The 19965-nt window shown below is 42.0% G+C and overlaps 1 protein-coding gene across 1 annotated transcript in view; it reads right to left on the minus strand.

Moving 5' to 3' along the window:
• Nucleotides 1-19965, minus strand: part of col23a1b (collagen type XXIII alpha 1 chain b) — a 170759-nt gene that overhangs the window by 30275 nt on the left and 120519 nt on the right. The window contains exons 4-7 of the mRNA XM_033633333.2: nt 16199-16206; nt 14657-14683; nt 1213-1239; nt 1099-1125 (exon numbers count right to left, since the gene is read on the minus strand). Coding sequence (XP_033489224.2) covers nt 1099-1125; nt 1213-1239; nt 14657-14683; nt 16199-16206 — 89 coding nt within the window. The remainder of the gene's footprint in view (nt 1-1098; nt 1126-1212; nt 1240-14656; nt 14684-16198; nt 16207-19965) is intronic.

The raw sequence follows: 19965 nt of genomic DNA on the forward strand, positions 1-19965 counted from the left end.
AAGCCACAGACGCCCTAATTTTAAGTAATTTTAGAAGGCCAAAACGTCTATTTACTGGAAGTTCTGCAGAGCTTCTCAACTTAACAGTATCCGTTAAGCTGAGTGAACCCCATTCACTGATGAAGGTCACAAAACATATCTGAAAGCTCCAATTCCTTTGTCAAAACAATTGTTTTTGTTCACTCCTTATCTGCTTTTTTAGTTTATGGTCCTTGAACTCAACTTTCTCTTGTCAGTGTGGCTTTAAACTTGATTTATTCCCGTTTGCTAACCCTCTGTCTTGTTTCTCCCCTGGCCGTCATCCATCAACAAATCAAACTGCTTTTATCCCTTATTTTCGTTTTCATCTCCTCCCACCATCCCTTGAGTACTTAGACGACTCTGGTCACGAGGTCTGTGTCACACCTGCTGGGGTTTTACGACAGACCCTCTGCGATGGGGAGAGTCCTCTTAAAGGACAGACCCAGCTTGAGGTCTCCTTTTGCAGGAAACAACAGCTTAATGGTGTTTGGAGAGGAGCTATTCAAACAGCTCTCATTATGCTGTGAGGGGTTTAAATTTCAGCAGAAGACTTGTCCTACTTGTGGGTAAAGTGACCAGACAGGGGGAGTCGAGAGGATACTATAATGACTTTCTAAAGAGCCTCTGTGGAGGTTATAAACTCTATTCTCTCTCTCACTTTTCCCACTGGTGTGTAACCCATTCGCTCCGCTTCACCCGTTTCCACGCTACACCTGGGTGTGTCTGGGGGTACAGCTGGGTTTCAGAGAAAGGGTGATGGATGGGATGCAGAGGTGAAGTGCAAAAGGGGATTTCAGCGCTCGGTTCAGTTGAGCCACGAGTCCCCTGTGGCTGTGAGCCCTGGGATGACTTAAGAGGGGGAACAAGAAACAAGACGGCTACCGTGGGCTTTTTCACTCAGTTGCAACATTCCCCTAGGAACAGTAAAGATGATTGATAACGTTTAGCAGAGCATCACCTGTCTTACAGAACAAATCCCCACCTGGATTCGCAGAAAATCTTTGAGAATGAATTGCTTCAGTGTAATTGATATGTGTTATTAGAAAACTAAAACAAGACAGGTGTGTCATGGTGTACCTGGCTTCCCTTGGGACCTGGAAAACCCTGGAAGGAGAAAGAAACAGAGGTAAAACTAAACTACTGTCAGTCATGTGTAGCATGTTTTACACATTTGATTCTGGGAATACTCACAGGTTTCCCATCCAGGCCAAGAGGACCCTGTCAGAGGACAGATAAAAAGACATTATGAAAAGACAACAAGATAGTGACAGAGAAAAATAAATAGTTTGCCATCTTGGGAAACACGATTATTCACTTTCTTGCCATGAGTTAGATGAGGAGATGATCAGCTAGCCAACCGTTATTCTCTACAGGTGATGGGACATGATTTTGGTATTTGAAGTGTTCTGATTTCCAGATTCACCAATCATGTTTGAATTGCAGGTAATTGCAGTCTGTATGGAGAGGTGGAGCGCACTGGCCGAAATGCAACCTCTGAACCCACTGGCTATTGTCTGACGGTGACTTAGCTTTATATTAGCTTTTCTTAAATTTATTAGAATGTATATGCAAATATCTGTTTATAGAGATTAGACAAAACCAGCGGTGCACAAATGAGGAAGTTACAGATCAGCCCGAAATATTGGCCCTAGCCATCATCATCGTCAGACCCAAAGCTGATGGGTTCCGACATTGCGAAAGGTTAGCTTAGCTAATCTCTGTGACTGTCAAAGTAAGAGTTTGACACATTTCCTTTTTATGCCTCAGTTTGTTTGTTTTTTTACAGACTAAAGAAATAAAGATAAAATGTGTTATTTGTGAACTTCAGAGGTGGTAGACAATTTTTTTTTACCTTCAGACTAGTGAAACCCAGTTCGTGTCATTCACCTGCTACTAGCTAACCGGCTAATGGGTGACTCTTTTGGTTCACCTACCCCCTGAACTAAAGTTTGAAGGAGAGTTGCGCCGAACGAGAGTCTGGAGCAGTGGCTTTCAGAAGTTGACCTCACTCTTATGCTGGGTTCACACTACACGACATTTCTGTCAGATTTGTTGTGCCAGCCGAAATGTTATTGTAGTAACGTAAAAGTGCCACCAGATGGCAGGAGCTACATTTGAAGTACTGCATGAAAACTATGCAAGTCACTGAATCTTCCAGAAGTTCCTGCAAATGTTTCACAACAAAAGCCTATTTAGAAAATGAAGGGATTCCCTCTAACACAATTATAAAGGGCTTTTAATTTTAAATGGGTACAGGAAGTGTTGAGTTTAAAATTACTGCGCAATGCATTAACAGATTAACAGTAAAAATAGAAGAATACAGAGGGATTAATAAATAACGTCCCATCTATAATGTAGTCTGTTTCAAATGAAGCTGGTAGCCTCTGCAGTTGTGGAGAGTAAAAGCCCCGTCACTGTTTTTAATTTCTATTCCTTTATATCCTCCATTGTGAAAAAATAACAGTAATGGCAGTACTCAGCAGGTTGCTGAAGTGCCTCTGCTGTTTGTCTGTCGTGGTAACATCCCTAGAGGAAATATCAAAAACCCTGGGGTGTTGTTGCCGCACAGTTGTCTACAGCAGCTAACTGTGTGTTCCTATTGGTCAAAGTGACAGCTGTGATAAACGACAAAAAGAAAATCAAACATTCTAGACTTTCTGTTGGGTATCATGAGGCGTCCCAGACGTGGCATCAGTTGTCGTCTACTATGACTTATTACACAAGATAAAACGATCACCGTATGACGCTGCGTCGGGCTATAATCAGACTGATATCCTGTAGTGTGTACCCGGCATTAGGCACAACTGCACATGCACCACACAGAAGCAGGATTTCACAGAAACTCATCCCTTTTCTAGAGTCGTTCAAAAAGAAGAATTAGTTCACGAATCGAACATCACTGCTTCAGACAGAGCTGGCATATCTGCTTCCTCATTTCCAGTCTTTATGTAAACTAAACTAAGATTCCCCTGTCTCTAAATTCATACTGAGTATACAGAAACTGACCATCTCGTCTAACTCTGGGCAAGAAAGCCAATAAGCATAGCTCCAAAAATGTTAAACTCCTCCTTTAACGAGTGGCTTTAAAAACGTCTGCTGTGAATGAAGAACATGATTAAGCACTATTTGTCATAAATCCACTGAGAAAACTATCTCCCCCCTCCAAAATATCATAAACCGGCTGTTATTTATTCATTTTATAATAATATTTGAGTCTTGTCTCTGTATCTCTCAGGGAACAATATAAATGATCTCAGCTTAGGAAAAAAAGTTAAGTGGATTTGGCAAGACAAACGTTTCGAGGGAGGACAGTCAAAAGCGTGCATGTTAACGACCGAGAGAAACAGCTGCGGTTATTGAATAGAAAAAGTAGGAAAAGCCAGATCTTTTGCTACAAATGTTCTGCGTATATCCTGCCCCATTTCACTATGTGTGTTCGTAAGGCTCAAATATTGAGATGTCTCCAGGTAGTTTATAATTATTCTCAGATTTAGAGTGTGGCGTCCAACATGATAGGCTCTGTATTTGGTCCAGCTTTTAATCCTCCACACAACCCCACATCTACAGTGTCTCTGTGTGTTTGTGGTGATGAGATAATCCAGCAGGCTGTGGAGTACCTTTAAAGTCCCTATCCAACCTCACCCAAGTGCTGAAACAGCAGCTGGAGTTGTCCGCTTTGTTTACCTCAATAAAAACAGTTGAGCAGTGATTGAACCTCCTCTGCAAAGCAACACTCACAGTTCAAAGGCACAAACCTTTAGATCCCTATTTAAACATAAAGGAACAGTTGGATCAAACTTTCCAAAAACACTTAAATGTGATGTATGTGGTAAAGGCTAATGTTGACTTCCTCCTTAATGGCTGTACTCGAAGTTAAGCTAACAGTTTTTACAGGGTCCCTGGAGTCGAGGCTTGCTCAACCCCTCACAGTACTGGTGGTTCTGCAGACTGGAAACCATCATTAGCAATCGTCATCTCTGGCCTTGGATGGCTTCCATAAATTGGGGTTTTCTCTTCATCTCCCTGCTTTACCAGCCCCATGGGTGCAATCGGGGCTGAGGTCCTGTTGTGAAAACCTACCACAGTGTCGTCGCTGCCTGCTTTGATGGATGGACAGTGGGCGCGGAAGGATGGAGGGAAGAGGAGAAGCAGGAAGGGGGGAAAGATACTTTGGAGCTGCTCTCATTAATAGTTTGTGTGATTCAGTCTTGTAATGGGATGGCTATGGCTATAAACTCTCTTCAAAAACCTAAGTGGTTAGTCTGTATTAAAGAGAGTTATAAAAAGTACAGCAAAAAGCTTTTGAGGCTCCCGATGTCTTCTTGATCGAGGGCCTCTCGCGGAATCAGCAGCAGGTCGCTGAGACGGGGGGTGGAACAAATGACTGGGACCAATCGGACAGCAATAATTTCAGCATGACTGTCTGAAGTTGAGAAGGGTGTGAAGAGTTAGGATGTAATAATGAATCCTACATAGGACAGGTTGCAGTTTCACCACTCTATTAAAAGCATCACGCTGTGTTTGTCATGTCAGGCATGAGAGTGTGAGAATTGGAATGAGCCCAAATGTCCCAGCGAGTTCTCCTTGCTATTCGTGTCCATGTCTCTGGATCTATACTTGTGTGTGTGTGCAGTGATATCTCTGCATCTGGCAGCGTTTATGAGGGCTCGGCTCCTTCAAGACTCGTAAGGATGAGTAGACGAGGTGTACATGGTGAGGTCATCGGCTGCTGCAAAGACCGAACCGGAGCAAAAACAGACTGATTTATGGCTGCTAACAAGCCACACAGAGGCCTGTGAACAGTGGGTACTGTAGCTGTGTGTGTCTCTCCCTGTGTGTGTGTGAGAGAGGTTTATTCTCAACAATAAAACCCTGTATCTAATAACCTAGCAGATGACAGTTTGCATACACAAGTATAAAGAAAAATCTACTTCCTTTATGACCTAGCTTAAATGGTATCCAACATGGAATAAAATAAGAGCCAGAATTACTAGATCTACCTGGAGCAATAACTCAGACAACAATACAGAAGTCCAGGAAGCACTGCTATGAATGTAAGATGAGATACCTTAAAATATATGAGCCTTGCTTAAATCAGCAACAGAGGTCAGACAGAACTTTAAATGGAAACCTAAGGGCAAAATGGGCCAGAAGGGTTTATATGAATGGGAATAAGAGTTGGGAGCACAGGAGCCAGGGGAAATTGGATTTTGATGTGTGGCCCTTAATATATTCTGAGCTTTTTTTCCACAAAGCTGCATTGTTATACTCTACCTCCAGTGTGGTACATTATAGCACAAAACTGACTGCAAGGTGGGAAAAAGAGCTGGAACTCAAATAAAAATACAGGCTGAACAAAAAAAGCCCAAAGGAAAACATCGCTTTATCTCAGACCACAAATGGATCAAGCTGCAGAATGAAAGAACAGATAAAGGGACATAAAAGAAAAAAAACTGGGAGATTAATGTTGAGAAAAATGAGAAAATACCACCAAAACCTCAAGTGAATGTGTGTGTGTGTGTGTGTGTGTGTGTGTGTGGGGGGGGGACAAAATAACATTTTTATGTGTGTGTGTGGCTCTTTGTATTTCTAGCCTACATCCCCATCTTGTCCTGCAGCGTCCCTCGGTAGATTAAAAAAAGTTTTGACTCAGCATTCCCACCAATTAGATGGCTTTTAAACACATTTCTGGAAAATAACTTGGCCTGCAGGACGGTATATGTCTGTGTCTGTGTTTGTGTATATGAGTGTGTGTGTGCATGCTTGCACATGCATATGTGTGCGTCTTAATCCCAATGAAACAGGGCGAGGGGTGTCTCTGCTGCCTTTATTGTGCTCCCTATGGTGTAGACTGGTAATTACGCAGTATGGTGTAATTGTTGAGGATGCTGCGTGAAAACTTGGTGTCTGCACATGAGAGCAGACGTCTCAGCTAGAAGCACACATGGTAATGTGTCGCACACACCGGGCTCAGTGAGATTAATTAAGTGAGGTTAAATTAAAGGGACAGTTCATCCAAAAGAATAATTAAAAAACTTTTTTTTTCTCTCACCTGTAGTGCTATTTATTAATTGTTTTGCCGTGAGTTGCTGATTGTTGGAGATATCTGCCTTCTCTAGAATATAATGGAACTAGATGGCACTTTCCAGAAATCGTCACCTGGTTACTCAAGAAAGTTTCATGTAGGAACTATTTTCTTTCTAACAAACTACACCCGCTAACCTGCACACCATGCAGAAGGAAGTGTGCATCTACTGCTAGCTCACCTAGCACCACTGAGCTACAGCTCAGCCAAGGAGGATGCTATTAATGTTTATATCTCGCTCTAGTACAAGAACGAGCCTCTCGTCCATGAGTAGATGCACACTTCCTTCTGCACAGTGATTCGATTAGTGGGAGTTGCTCAGTAGAAATAAAATAGTTCCTATATGAATCTGCTCACAACAAGGTCTGTGGATTATCTTGAGTAACAAAGAAAGACAAAGAAAGAAAAAAAAAACAGTCCTTTATTGGTCCCTTGAGGGGAAATTCAATCATTTTCAACCGGTTGTTATTTACCACAACCAGGTTGTGATTTCTAGCGAGACATTAGACTGTGTTCCACTTCATCCTGACCTGCTCTGATGTCATGCAGAAGTGGACAATGATAATCACACAAAATCGAGGCAGCTGCAGTTTTTAGAGCCAGGCGCTGCAGTTGCTCTCTACTGACTGCCAGACCCAGGGTATGATGGTTTTAATATTAGGCTAATGTTTTAATTTTTTTATGTATTCGAGAGACACAGGTCTGTTTAGCTGATTTATATACGACAGCAAACTGATATGATGTTAATGTACATGAGAATTCACGTAAAGTAGAGGTTGAACCATGAGCAGAAATTACAGATCGCCTGTAAAGCACTTTAATAGGTTACTCCATCAACCAATTGGCAAATCTCAGTAAGGGCGCCCTGTTTAAACTGCTTTGCCGTATCTGATTTATCAATGTAATTTCTGTTGGTCATTGATACTGGCTCTGTTCTGTACCCGCAGGGTCTTTGCTGCGTCTCTCACAGCGGTGCATAGAAGGCCAGAGAAGTTTGCGGTCTCTGCCTTTGGTTTTCCATGTAGGCTCATGGAAGGGCAGAGAGGTGCCAGAACAGAGCCACACCGACAAATATCAAATTGCAAATGGAAATAAAGTTTTCTTTGACTAAAGTGGTTCTGACTGAAGTGTTTGGCGCTTTGAGCACCACAAGCCGAAGGCCATCTTGTTCCATTATACTGGAGAGAAGGCAGACATCTCTACAGCCGATATTTCCAACGATCGGCAACTCACACCAAATCAATCTGGAGTGATATACAGCACTACAAGTAAGAGGATTTTTTTTATTAGGGGGTGAAGTGTCCCGTTAAGGAAGATGGCAGGATGAAAGAACCCTTTCCTCTTTCCTGGTTTCACTTTCCTCCTTTGATATCATTATCTTTTCCTCTTGCAGTGATGCACCAATCCTCTTTTGTTCCTCCTCCTCTCCAGTTACTTTCAAGTTGCCAAAGGGACAAAGCTCGGCTCTATGTCAGGGCTACATGAGCATCATTTTGTTGTGTTACATGACATTTGCTTCTTTTAAAGAAGAAAACAGTGTCTCTCTCCAGAACCAAAGAGCACAATAAAGCATACCAAAGTGCTGCGTGTTTCAGACAAAAAAATACTGACATGTTGTCGGGTGACTGTCTGGCTTTAATCTGCGCTCAGCGGCCTGGAAGGCTGAACAATGGAGGCCTTGGCCTGTTTCTGCTGAGTGAGGGCCGCTGTCTGTCACAGACTGGCACTTTCGCATAAACATTCTAGTGGCCGAGCATATGAATGAGAATCAGTTGGTGTGCGTGGGTGTGTGTGTGTGTGTTTACCCCTGTGCACTGTTCTGTCAGTCTGTCTGAGTTTGATTGTTTGACAGGAGGAAGGCTCAAACCCCTCGCTGTGATTTATGAGAGGAAGAAGTGACGGGGGTTACACAAGGAGAGAAAATATACATCAACACGCACAAACACACACACTTATTATAGTGTTATGCTTGAGATACACACAAACCGCATGTCATTAACATTGTTTATCACATTACTATTGCTGCAGTGGAAGGGGACTGCTGCATGCATTAGTCTGATGAACCTATTGACCGAAAGACAAGTGTATACCACCTGAATGAAGGGCAGCACATGCACACTCACATATGCGCACATGTATACACATAAAGACATCTGCTTACATGACAATTGCTCAGTGGTGGAAGAAGTATTCAGGTTTTTTACACCAGTAAAAGTAGTCATACCACAGTGCAGAAATACTTGTAACAAGCAAAAGTCCTGCATTGCTCTTACACAGGTTAAACCTGCTGCTGCTGGTGCTGCTGGACACTAGCCAGCTGTGACACCCGGTGCTTGGGGGTTAGCGGAGGCTGAATTCAAGATGCTACAGCTCCTGACCAAACGTCCATCTCCTGAGCTGCGGCCTGCTGGGGGGGGGGGGGGATAGGGGGCAGCTAATGTTAGGTGGCTAATTCTCATTTTTGGTCTGATAAACATAGAAAGAGACAGTGTGTGTGAGTGTGGTAAGAAGGGCCGGAGCAAATGAGCTGTGTGCAACTATACAGTGAAATAGGATTAAATAAATCAATGTATGGGAAACACTGGGAAACTGTATAGCCCCGTCCACCAAACACTTTGGGTATGGTACCTTTGGAACCAAAAGTAACCCTTCAGACATGGAACCTAGACCCTAGGTCCATTTAGCGTTTCCACCGCAACCACTACCCTTAAATGTGGGCGGGGTTGTTGTCACTCACTGCTCCATCCAGCACTCACTGTATTTCCTCCTTTATCAGTCTGCACCTCGTTTATCGTCTACAGAACGAGGCTGCATGCCAACATTTTCAGAACAAAATAAAACTTATAAAATAAAATAAAATAAATAAAAAATTAATAAACGCTTGAACATCCGCTCAATACTTAAAGTGTATGTCATCCGAGAGAGAGAATTAAAACTAAAGTGATTGTCAAAGTTGTCACATTGAAATTTAAGGTGTGCTGATGGATTGATGTCATCAACTCATACACTGAGCAACACAACAAGTAAAAGTTGCTGGCAGTAGGACCAGTGAATTATTTTTCTCCAGCTACAGCTGCTGTGAGAGGCAGCAAAACATCCTTTCATTTCCTAGTTACAGTCTACTATGAAAACTCTCCACGTATGAACAGTGGTCACACAAGCTTCAAACCAGCAAGAGTGACCATCCGCCACTGACCAGTCAACAGACTGCAGTGTTCACAGCTCCACCTTTTAGTACCAGATCTGTGTGCTAGGTACCCCAACAGAGGGGGGACCAAAAATGGGGACTGTATGGAATGGTTCCATTGGTACCATCCACAGCTTTTCACAGTGGAAACAGAAAAAATGTGAACCGAACTGAACTGTACCGTACTGCACGGTGGAAACAGGGCCTATGAAGCATGTGCATATGCTTGTGGTCGTTTGGTGGGAGGGGCTTAGGACAGAGAGGGGAGAGTTGCATGGGAAAGGAGGTATTTTCAGATTTTGTGGGGTTTTTTTTGTGTGTGCCTATTTCATATTTTTGCCTGCCCCAGCTTTATCTAAATCTGCAGTGTAACTAGCAACTTATCAAGTGCAGTATTTGCCTCTGAATAGTAGTGGAAAACAAGTATAGAAAATGGAAATACTTAAGTTAAGTACCTGAAAAACACACAAAAGGTACAGTGAGGTAATGTGTACAGCCACAGCATTAAGACTCCTGCCTGCTGAGGGTGAAAGGCTTGAATTATAAAGTATTGTGTTGGGACATAATGTAACAAGGGTGAGAGAGGGCAAAAAAGTGCTGGGAAGCGATCTCGCTGTTTGTTTTAACAATGGAAAAATAAAGACAGAAAATTTGCTGGCACAAGTTACTGGCACAACACAAGTTAGTGCCGCTGCGCTCTCCGGAAACTGACTTGACTCATTTGTGTTGATGTGCGCATGCCCTCTCCATATGAGCGGTCCATGTGAGTTATTGGTGTGAAAATATATCACACACACTCACACAGATCTCTGATCACTTCCACCGCTCTGGCCTTTGTTACAGATCTCTACATAAACTATGGGTGGTTGGATGGAGTTCACACACATCTGCACATATGGACACAGATACACAAACACTGCTACCCAACAGGAAAAATGGCTCTTTTTAAGCGTCAGTGTGTGAAACTTGATCATCTCTGCTGCTAAAATGAAATAATGTGCTGTCCATGTTAATTGCTGGTATGATTAATCTGCTGTTGTTTCACAGTAACTTCATACATGCATCATACCCGCACATAACAGGAGGCTGCCTCTTACACTTACATAAGCTATTAGGATTGATTTCATCATGATGACTCGACCAGGAAGGATTACCCAGTTTTAAATTAACACACTGCATCATTTAATTGAGCAGATGTTTTAAAGTTAAAAACAGCAATGCTTTAATGTGCCTCCACTTTGGGATTTCTAACGAAGTCGGTGACAAAGATGAACAGAGTCACAGGCAAACAAACACAAATGTGCACACACTCCTCCGTACGCTAGGTCCACCTGTGTGTAATTAACAGCAGGCATTTCCCGTCAGGAGGGCCGCGCAGTGCCAGGCAGACTGGGAATCTGACTGGGAGAGTGAGCCCCATGGGTAATGGGCTTCCCAAAATTCCCAGCGAGACAACGACACAACCAACAAGACGCCATGGAAACCAACACCGGGGGCGACTACTGGTCACCATAGCAACCAGGCAGAGGGGGTCACACAATAGCAGGACAGAGTGTCTCACAGAGCATGATGTATACTGCTCATACATAGAGCTTGCACATGCTAATGCGTCATGTGAGCTGCACATCATGCTAAAGACCAGCTCTGATGAAACTATCAGCTCACACAACCTGAGCTCTGGAATGACACGGGTGTATCTGTATCAGATGATGAGAGTTTACAAAGGCTAAACCACAAATCAGCAACAGAACCGTAAGTTGTTTTATCTCAGCAGCTGTGGAGAGAGTCAATAATCTGACCCACCACAGGAGGCCGCTATATAACACAAGGACTGACTTGGAGTCTTGTAACATGCATCACTGATGAAAATCACATCTTTGACTTAAGGAAAAGTAGCAACACTACAGTCTGAAAATACTCTGTTGCAAGTAAAAGTCCTGCATTCAAACAAAGCTACAGTTGTTAACTTTTACATATAAAGAGCTTTTCTAAGAATTGGTTAAACTGTCACTGTATTCACACAGCATTACATGAGACAGATATCTGTGACAAAAATCTACTCCTCTGTGCTTCTAATGGCCTCACTGCATATGAACAAAAACAGCCGGAGCCGAGGACTCTCTAACGCAGCTGTCAATCATGTCATGATCTGCTGTCAAACTGTCAAACTAACTGATCAAATATGAATCAAGACTCTGTTACTGCATTGCTTATTTATCACCTCAAAGCTTTTACAAACACATTTTAATGTACTGTTGAGCTGTAAAATGAGAAAACAGTTCTGGCAGTGCTTGGTACCTTGGTCGACTGTTTCCAACATGGCAGCCAGGTCACAATCATTCTCATTTTACAGCTAAACAGTACACTAAAATATGTTTCTGAAAACATTTCAGGTGAGAAATAGACAATGCATCAACAGAATCTTGAATCATATTTGATCAGGGCTGCCTAGTTTGACAGTTTGATGACAGCTGCTTTACAGGCTCCACAGCTCTGATTGGTTGTTTTTGATAAGCCGCAGTCAATTCTACCAAATGCCATTAAGGTAAGGTAAAACTTTAATGTCCCCGAGGGGCAATTTGGGATACAGACAGTAGTCATGAATATATCAAAACAGACAGTACCATACATAACACACAGAATCCAGAATCACACACTGTCCGGGGTAAATCATGGACAATTAGTGGTCACGGCTGGTTAAGATAAGTGATAGCAGACGGGACAGTGGATGATCTGTAAAGTTTAGTGCTACATTTAGGGAGGCAAAACCTCCGCCCTGATGAAAGCATCCGAAACTCACCATGGAGGGGATCAGATTACCGAACCAACAAACAATCTTACTATATAATGACGAAAACTCTGTGTGTGTGTGTCTGTCTGTTCCACGTTTTTCTCCTCACTGACTTGGTCAATCCATGTGAAATTTGGCACAGTGGTAGAGGATCATGGGAGGATGTGAATGAAGCAATATTACATCAACTGGCCAAAGGGGGGCGCTATAGCAACCGATTGAAATTGCAAACTTTGAATGGGCATATCTCATGCCCCGTATGTCGTAGTGACATGAAACTTTGCACAGAGATGCCTCTCCTCATAAGGAACAAATTTGCCTCAAGAACCCATAACTTCCGGTTACATAGATTTTCCACCATTTTTAATTTTTTGAAAAACACTTAAAATCAATCTCTTCCTAGGAAGTTTGACCGATCTGCATGAAACTGGGTGAACATAATCTAGGGACCAATATCTAAAGTTCCCTCTTGGCAAAAGTTGGAAAACTTACTAAAACTGAGCTTCTATAAGGCAATGAATATTGCGGAGGGTGTGGCTCATCACATAAAGGTGTATAACATCTCAAGGGTTTCACCGATCACCACGCAACTTTGTAGGCATATGACAACACGTAATCTGAGGGACCCCTCCATTATTGACCCCATCAAACAAAATGGGAGCGCTACAGAGCTAATTTCTTATCTAGGCCTAACTGCCATATCGATTTTTACTAAACTTGGTAGATATGTAGAACAGGGCGCCTCAAGGTGGCTGGAGAAATTTAACTCTAATTAGCAACTGGGTGGCGCTATAACAACAGAAAAATGCTTAAAAATGGCTAAAATGCGACCGATCGCTGTGGCTCCCCCTGTGGCTGAATGTTTTGTTTTGTTTTTCTAATTTTTGGTATGACTAAGTCATGGTATGGTATGCTGTACATAATCACAGAAACTGTCAGTGTGTCATTCTGTCAGTCATTCTGTCTGTCCCATGTTTTTCTACTCACTGACGTGGTCAATCTACTGTACTTTCAATAAAGCAATCATACTATCAAATTCACAAGAACTCTGTCTGAATACATTGCTCTTCTTAATGGGTTCAGTTGACTATTTAATCTGCAATTTCCTATGACCCGTATCCCAAACACACACCATGTGAAACTGTACGTGGGCAACTGTGCACTCAATGGGTATGGACTAGTGTTAAAGAAAGAAAGAACAGACTCAATAAAAGCAGAATAGGACAATTTCACGATTGTCTTATTTACTCTTCAGCTTCCTTGAAAAGAATAGGCACTGGTTTGCCTTCTTACAGATCAAAATTCAACTTGTCATCTAAGTCAGTGCCCAAATACTTGTACTGCTGCACTGCTGCCACCAGCTCCCCCTTGATCACACAAGGAGTCTTAGCAATAGAAAGAGGAGAGACATGATTTTCACAGACTCTGTCTCATGTACTTTTGTCAAAATACAGTGACAGTTTCATCAAATACGACACAAAGTTGCTTTCATAAAGTTACCAACTGTAGCTTTAAGTGAAAGCACATAATTGTTGGCGTCATAATATGCTTAAAGTACCAAAAGTAAAGCTACTCATTATGCAGAATAGCCTATTTCATAACCATAATGTAGTCTATCACTGGTTTATAATCTGTGATGCAATACCATGTGCATAACTCTAAAATGACAGCTGGTAAGGGTAGGACTAATTTTAATTACTTTTTACACCACTGAGTAGTTTACCTTTGATAATATATCATAATGTATTCGCTGATATGTTGTATTAATAATCTAAATCTCTAAAATAACTAGTAACTAAAGCTGTCAAATAAATGCAGTGGAGTAAAAAGTGCAATATTTCCCTCTGAAATATCTTGGAGTAGAAGTATAAAGTACCATGGAAACACTTAAGTAAAGTACAAGTACCTCAAAGCTGTACTTGAGTAAATGTACTCCATCACTGTGGAAATTAGGCATCTGCTTTGCATTCGGCAGCCATGGATATTCATTTATATTATTCAAACATTAGTAAACCCCATTTAAAAGCTGAAGGCCATAATTTGTGCCTTGTGGACGAGTGTTTCACATTTTCATTGGTATGGTTTACACTCGCATGGTTTGTGTTTACAGATATCGTCAGAAGATCTGTCTTTATGTTTATTGCTCTTTATGTTTACTCATTTTCAAACGTGTGCTAAATATGTTTCATGTAACTATTCTCTGCCTTGAGTCAGTGGGATGTGACGCAGTGGGAAATAAAAGACTTTCATCTCTCCTTAACACTGTGGCAGTGTGTGTCTGCTTGTGTTTAAATACAACTGTCTTTGTGTTTGAGTCATGTCTCAGTCACGGGGCAGGATACATCATCAGTGAAGAGCAAATGTTGAAGGTGGAAGCAAGAGGCAAGGAAACAAGCGACGATTGGGGAAAATGTAATTTGTTTAAAGAGCAGGGAGGAGAAAAAATAACAGAAAAGGGTTTCATGAAGCTGCAGCAAACATTTAAAGAAATACAGGGAGTAAAAAGGAAGGAAAACAGAGCTTTGATTGGGTCAATTGAAGAGTGACAGGATAAATAACAAATCAAATTTACCGGGTATCCATCCCGTCCAGCCTTGCCCTGGTGAGGTTAGAGATTAAAGCATGAAGCATTGAGACAGGTTAGAACAGAAACCAAAAAGCTGCACACAACACGCTGCATATCAACTTGTCACATGACCTGCTACACTTTATCCTAAAGTATTAAATGGTGCACAGGGTCAAGATTTTACTAGATTGTTTGAATGACATGAATTACTGACTGAAGCTGGAATGAACATCGAATGATGACAATGTGTTTTAGGCATGCACTGATTTATCCCTTGCATATCGGTATCGGCTGATATTTGTCTTGTTGACTGCCATCAGTCTATCGGTAAATAAGATGACATTCACCGATGGCAGTGGCCAATGTTGCATCACTTTTGCGCAGGTTAACAAGCAGGGCTCCGGATTAACGGCATCCTGTCATCACGGGGACAATAGAAAACATGTTTGGGATGTTTTGGGAGATCTTTCCTGAGACATAGTCAATTAACTCAGAGGGAACATACTCTGAGTTAACTGAGCTGACTCTGATCAGCTGCTCTGAAACTGAAAACTTTCATCTCAGGGTTAGTCAACTCAGAGTTCAGGTTTAGACTCAGTTTGTCAAACCTGCTTTCTGAAAGCACTTTGTAGCACCTGTTGACGTCCACTTTCAAATGTGAGTCCTATCAGATGTTTGTGTGATTGAGTAATAAGACAGAAAATTGCCATTTAAATTGTTTTTGGGTTATTTTTGACAACTTCCAGCCGATGTACTTGACTCAGACAAATTATTACTCTGTGGAGTAGCAGGTGGCTCCGCATTACCACACCGTCCCTCCAACTTTATGGGCTGGAGACAAGACTTTGGGCATGTTCACGAAATGATGCATCGTTTCATGCGCACTTGGTGTAAACCAGCTGCACAGACAATTTTCTGCATAAAAAACATTCCCTCGATTTTTAAAAATGTCAGCCAGACACGATGTTTCCGTTACGATGTTTCCGGAGCAGTGTTATGGTGTGTTTTGGAGTGATAAGGTGCGCCTCTGCAAATCTGATCCACGCCACATGTGACCAAAACATTTACAATTAAAAAAATGAAAATAAAATCAGAAGAGGGTCACCCTGTCCGGGCAGGTCACAACATTTAATCTCAAATGAAGAAATTCCAGGAAGCAGCAGTTAGTACATGTCTTTGTGCTTATATCTGCTGTGTGTGTGTGTGTGAGTGTCAGCAGGATTTATAGTCCCACAGAGGAGAATTACTCGCTGCTAATAAGTCACCCTTCCCTAACCATCACACAGATAAAAGCACACACACACATGCACACACCCACAGCTCCCTAGGTGGTCCATTTACTGCTGCGTTCAGCGGATGCACATGTGTGATGAGTCTGTGACAGTTTGTGTGTCTGCGTTTTCATGTTTTACTGCTGTGAGAGAAAACCATAGTTTAAAGGATAATATATGTACCTGTGTGTGTGCGCGAGTGTGAAAGTACTTCTCTTTGTTTAAAAGCTTATTAGTTGATTTTAATACTACCTGGATGAGATGGAAATGTACTTACAGGAGGTCCTGCAACAGAAAAAGAGAAACCAGGCATTAGAAAATGAAATCTATACATCTTCAGTGACACATGAAGCACAGCATGTGTGAGTTATGGTAACCTCTGGTTTGTACAGCAATCAATTCCTCGGAACAGTGGTGCGCAACAAAAAAACTGCGCATGCAATGTGGTTTGTTAGATGATGACTGTAATTAACCAGCTAAATATGGTACAGAACAAGCTCATTAGAGCCGCCGCCAATAGACTTTGTGGTGAACCCGTTATGATAAACAGACTTCTGGATAATGGGCCATGTTTTGCATTAGGACGTGAAGTCATGTCAAGACTTTGTTTCCTAAGAAGATATGGGTGTACGAGATGGAGGACAAACAGGCAGTGGAAAGGTCGGGGGTGTGCTGGCAAACTGCGCCTCCCTTTAAAGTATGAAAAAAAAGATGTCTGTGATTTCTGCGGGGCAGACTTTCAGATCTGATTGAAATGGTCTGATGTTGAGTCTCAACAGCAAAAAGTACATTCTGCTTTTCTTACTTAGCCTAACCAAAAACAACAGTAATGATCAAAAGACTCCTCTCGTTCTCAGTGGTTTTAATGGAATATCCTTATAAAAAACATTCTCTTAAAGTCCAGGGCCGTGGGCACTAATAAAGCAGCCAAACCCCTACAAAGTGAATATATCATTTTGCCATTAAAAGATTTCATATTAGTAATTGCTTCATATTTATCTGATCTAAATTTAAAACCAATCATGACGCTGATTTATATGATTGTTAACACAATTACAGTCCGTGGCACGATTTGGAGCTCCGCCACCGCTGCAGACCTGGTACAACACAGCTCGTCAGCGTGGATACAACACTAAACATAAACTCTACAAGATGGAAAACAGGCCTCCTCTGGGGAAAGGAGGGATATTTGTGGTGTTTTGTTACTATTTAAACACAAAAAGTCCTGTTAACGTGACCAGAATCTATGTGAGCCTTGAAGTTTGCTGTCTGATTTGAGGGAAAGAGCATTTTTGGGACAAGAGGAGTAGAAAGAAGGATGAAAAAATGAAGGTGGTTGGAGCAAGAAGGTGAAAGGGAAGGAAGACGGGAGAAAGTTTGGGTGTTTATGAGGCATGGAGACCAAGTCAATCAAACTGAGCTGCGTCTAGACGCCGGGACAAGGACCTTATGGGCCAGACACTTAGGTAAACAAATACACACTAGTTAGAGGGCCACAGTAAGACCAGCTTTAGCCATTGAACTTGAGACAGGTGTGTGTGAGTGTGGAGACTGATGAGAAAGAGAATGAGAGAGAATCAAGTAAACAGAAAAGAAAACAAGACCAAACAGAAAAAGAAAATAGAGAGAATGGATGCAGGAGACGAGGCGGCAGATGCTTAACTACTCTGTCTGCTCTCTTTCCTGTTATTCAGGTTCGTGTTTCTGTTTCTTCTCTCCACTCGCATTTGTTTTTCTGAGAAAACGGGGGAAACCTCTTCTGGTCTTGTAAAAAGTTGTCCTGGAGTCATCATGGCGCAACAGTCTCTCCGTGGCACCTACCCTTGCACTATATAACTCCAACTGCAACATGAGGACGCCAAAGTAAACAACGAGAGAGACAACCTAAACAGAACCACATCGCCCTTTTCAGATACACACCATCCTGCAACAAACAGGGAACAGCAGATAAGTGTCCCATCTTTGGGGAAACCTTAATGAGGCGCCTTCCCATAATGATAATCCTCCAAAAGATGGAGTGGCTTGAAATACACACCACAGTCAAAGTTCTTGTCCTGTGATCGCCTGATGGAATCGCACAACTCAGAGGGATTTCCGCAGTCTGTCTTGGTTAGGAACTCATTGGACAATAACGAGGATATGGAAAGTTAAAGGAAAAGTTATATTGCCAATATATCATGAAAAGACCAAAACCATCCACCATCGTTGTCCAAAAGCTTTTAAAAACACATCAGTGAGCCACAGCGTTGCACTGAGTTAACCCTACATACATGGTCATGCTGCAGTCAACAGTCATAACCAATAATCAAACTTTAGCTCCTGTTTCATATCAATGCTACGAACTACAGTGTCTTACTGTTTTAGGAAATCATTGAGCCTTTTTGGAAATGGAACTATATATTTATAACCTGTATTGAAAGGTACACAACGCAAACTTTACTGAAAAAACAATGTAGAGACTCATACAAAAATGATCCCTCTCAATCATCACTAATGACCTACAAGAAGTGTGTGACGATGTACTGGACCAACCCAGTCTCATTACGAACTTTATGCCCCTCCGTGTCTTATAGCGACGCACAGGGCACCCTTTAGCATATCTATGTGACACACAGCTGAAGCACATTCTAGCACGTGGTTAATGTGAAACAGTTGCAGGTTTAGGCAACAAACTACCAAGTTAGGTTTTGAAAAAAGATGTTTGGGGTTAAAATAAGTCCATTAGTAATGTATTGTAATAGAAATACGTTATGTAAGTGATGTCAGAGCGTGATGATTGTATGCTACATCAAAACAAAATTGACTTTTGGTTTCACACAGGACACAAACTTTGGTCTCCTGGATGAAAGTTCTGTTTTGTTTGACCTCCCACCCTATGAGGACTTTCTCGCTCTTTATACCAAATCACTTGCCCTTAGTGTCAAGTATTTCCATGAATGTTTTTATGTTGGAGTAAGTTGAAAGCCTTACAAACAGCTACATAGCGTGTTTTCACACACAGAGGGGTGTGACAACGTCTGATATTTGACGCCCTGGAAATGAGAACGAGCTGATTTATCTGAAGAGACCCTGTCCTAGTCAGCAGATTTTAGAATTCGAGTACCAAACTATGGTTGAGTGTTTTAAAGTTTCACCTTCCTGTCTGTACATCCAAGAATAAACTTTCTATGATCGTGACAATGGCAAGTAAAATAGTTGGCGAGTGACAAAAGCCCTTGACCCCCAGGACTTGGAAGAAAGCGAGGAGTATTTTGGCAGATAGCTCCCATCCTCTCTTCAGCCAGTTTGAGCTTTCAAGCTCCGGGAGGCGCTGTAGAGTCCCTCTGGCACTAAAAGTGTATTTAAGAAGTCCTTCATCCTACGTGCACTCAGTATTCCTAACCCAATACATGACTGATGAGTTTTAAACCACAGACAATGAGCTGCTCTAATGTGTTAAAGTGTTTTGTAATGACCCTATTTGCTTGTCTATTTGCTTTTTGTCGGCTTCTTACAATGTTGTCTTTTGTGTTTGGTGAGCCAAAGACAAATTTCCACCCATGGTGGACAAGAAAGACATATTCTCTTCTCTCTGCCTGTATTTTTATTTTCCTTTGGTTGGGATGCCTCTGGGCGTGTAGCCCCACGGCAGACAGGTCAGGGTCAGGACTTTCTGTAAAGGTTACAACAAGCTAGTACCACCATACATGCGAGAGGAAGCTACGAAAATCATGGAACCAGTGCAAAAAAATGCAAACATAGCAACACAAAAACGCAAGCAGACAAAGTTGCTCCAAACGAGAGTGGATCTGGGGTTGGCTTTCACTTTCACTGTCAAATACTTCATGAGAGGATAGGGATGAAGAGCGATACAGAGTTAGTGTAGTTAGCTTTCATTACAACAAATGTAACGTTCCTACAACAGAAGCTTGCATAGTGTCCCTTTTTAGATTTATGTCTTAGGAACTGACAGGCTTGGGACTGAGAGTAACAACCAGGCTGTGGAGGTCCGAATGCTTCTGAGACTGACTGACATGTTGCTGGTTTTTATCTTTTTATGGGCTT

This window comes from Epinephelus lanceolatus, chromosome 7 (assembly GCF_041903045.1).
Source record: "Epinephelus lanceolatus isolate andai-2023 chromosome 7, ASM4190304v1, whole genome shotgun sequence".
NCBI lineage: Eukaryota > Metazoa > Chordata > Actinopteri > Perciformes > Serranidae > Epinephelus > Epinephelus lanceolatus.